General features: G+C 38.0%; 1 protein-coding gene across 1 annotated transcript in view; it reads left to right on the top strand.

Moving 5' to 3' along the window:
• Nucleotides 1-1,172: 1,172 nt before the first annotated feature.
• Nucleotides 1,173-2,201, top strand: part of MICU2 (mitochondrial calcium uptake 2) — a gene marked incomplete at its 5' end in the record, with an annotated part of 67,857 nt that continues 66,828 nt past the window's right edge. The window contains one exon of the mRNA XM_009999442.1: nt 1,173-1,373. Within this exon, the coding sequence (XP_009997744.1) occupies nt 1,173-1,373 (201 nt within the window). The remainder of the gene's footprint in view (nt 1,374-2,201) is intronic.

Genomic DNA, 2,201 nt, shown 5'->3' with positions numbered 1-2,201 from the left:
ACACTCTCTCCTAGCTTGGTGTCATCTGCAAACCTAATTATGGGGAAACTCAAATTAAAGGTTGGACCAGATGATTCTTGAGGTCCCTTCCAACCTGGCATTCTATGAAAATTGACTGTAACAAGGTGCTTTTACCATTCGTTTAAGTATTTTAGCAATGCTAACACAAAGGTGCAAGACATGGGATTAAATTACAAGTTGCAACCTTCTATTTAGAACTATAATTAAGTATAATATAATACATAATGGTAATAGTTTCATCCCAGTTATGGCTCTAAGTTTGCCAGTTGCACCCACTGTCATGAGATTGCCAAATCCTATGTTAATATGGTCCCCATGTGCAGTTAGAAACCTCAGTAAAGAAAAATGAGACCCAAAGACTCAAAGTTGAAATGCTCCATCCTGTTCTCTGATGTCTCAGTGTCCACTGACCTGTTTTTGTCAATGGACTGATTATTTGCCACAGCTTGAAGTTCCACCACTGTGACCTGCTTGTCACAATGTTGTCAGCTTGTATTATTTCAGTCATGAGTCTCTCAACTTTTAAGCGGGGGAGAGGAGTGGAGTTTTTTGATTGCTTGACTAGTCGAATCTTTGGGTTTGGTGATATTACCTCTTACTCTTTTGTCAGTGTTTTTATTGCTTTTCCTGTTTTTCTGACCTCTCTGGAAGACAGGCCCATATTTGAATTAGAATGTTGTCGTTCTCCCATCTTAGGAGTTGTTCCACAATTTGATAATTAACTTCAGGAGTGGATCATTTGCCTGGATGCAGAGCACATCTCAGCTTTTGCTGAACCAGTCACTAACCTGACAAAATACTATTCGCTGTTTGGTCAGTTTAGTTTTTTGTTGAGTTAGAGAACTAAATTTGGCTCAGCAAGAGTCAAACAAGTAGCAGAGCTGGCAAACAAAGCGGTGCAGGGCCATATGGCTAAGAGCGGGGGAGTGGGAATGAAGGCAGCCTTTGGTGACAGCAAGCCATTAATTTGGCTCGGCTGTGTTGTTAAGGAATGCTCTCAGGGAAGCCAAAAATACTTTGGATGTCATATAAGCATGTCATTCATTAATGTAATGCCATTAAAGCTTTAATTCCTGGTAGTCTCTTGTTGTGGCTACCCTCAAAATATTGAGGCTAGTCAACATCAGGTATAGGATTCTTTCTAATTACAGAGTTTGTCTACAAATGCAACCATATTTCTACATGGATTTTTTTTCTGTTTCAGAAAGAAGATGTCATTAGTGTGGAAAAGGATGAAAGACTATTTCTTCGGAAGCATCGCTTCATGCATTTTGCATCATTGGAATACGAAGGAGAATATTACATGACACCAAGAGACTTCTTGTTCTCTGTAGTGTTTGATCAAGTTGAACGTAAGTTGTTTTCTCATCACTGTGTAAACCTGCAGGTCCCTTAAAGATGTAATTTGCAAGTCACTAGGATAAGATCCTTTATCTGACATAAATCAGCAGAAGGCAGTTTGTAAATGTTGTCCATATGGATTCTCATGGGCACCACTCCCCTTTACACCAGTGAAGTAAGGCTGATGATTTAGAAGTCTGGTGACTTTATGATGGCAGTACATCTCTGCATAATTTGCATGTCTGATCAGTATATAGGTTCCTCAATGCCACTGAATATAGTAGGACTGTCATAAAGTTCATATCACTCCTGTCCCCATTATCTGTCAATCCACTTCACCAGGAAATACTCTATTATCTTTTTTCTTAGAAGAGGCAGTGGTGGGAGTAACTTGAATGACTGCAATGAAGCATTAACCTCAGCTCTAGATTTCTGTTTTTAAATCTTTTACAAAACCTAATTAAGAAAATATCAAAATTATATGCAGATTTCTTTTAAAGTACTTTTAAAAGCATGTTTTGTGAGAAGATAGAACCAGCACACAAGTAAAAATTGCATAGGTTGTCCTCTTTTCCTCCTGGTTTTCTGGCCTTGTTTACTCTGACCCATTCCATATGCTTCTTTTGCCTGTCTCTGTATCATCTTCTGTGATGTTCTTGATACAGTACTTTTTTTAACCAATATGTTTTTTCCTCAAAAAAAAAAAGAAGAAAAAAAAAAAGTGGCTTTTTCAGCTTTACTAATAATTTTTGGCTTTACAAAAGTTAAGATTTTCAAGTTCCAGAGAGGATTGGTCACTCAGAGGAGAAATACTTCATTAGTACCTTGGCTGAGGGAAA

This window comes from Chaetura pelagica, unplaced genomic scaffold (assembly GCF_000747805.2).
Source record: "Chaetura pelagica isolate M959 unplaced genomic scaffold, ChaPel_1.0 scaffold85, whole genome shotgun sequence".
In the NCBI taxonomy this organism is placed as follows: domain Eukaryota; kingdom Metazoa; phylum Chordata; class Aves; order Apodiformes; family Apodidae; genus Chaetura; species Chaetura pelagica.
This window is presented reverse-complemented; position numbering and strand designations above follow the sequence as displayed.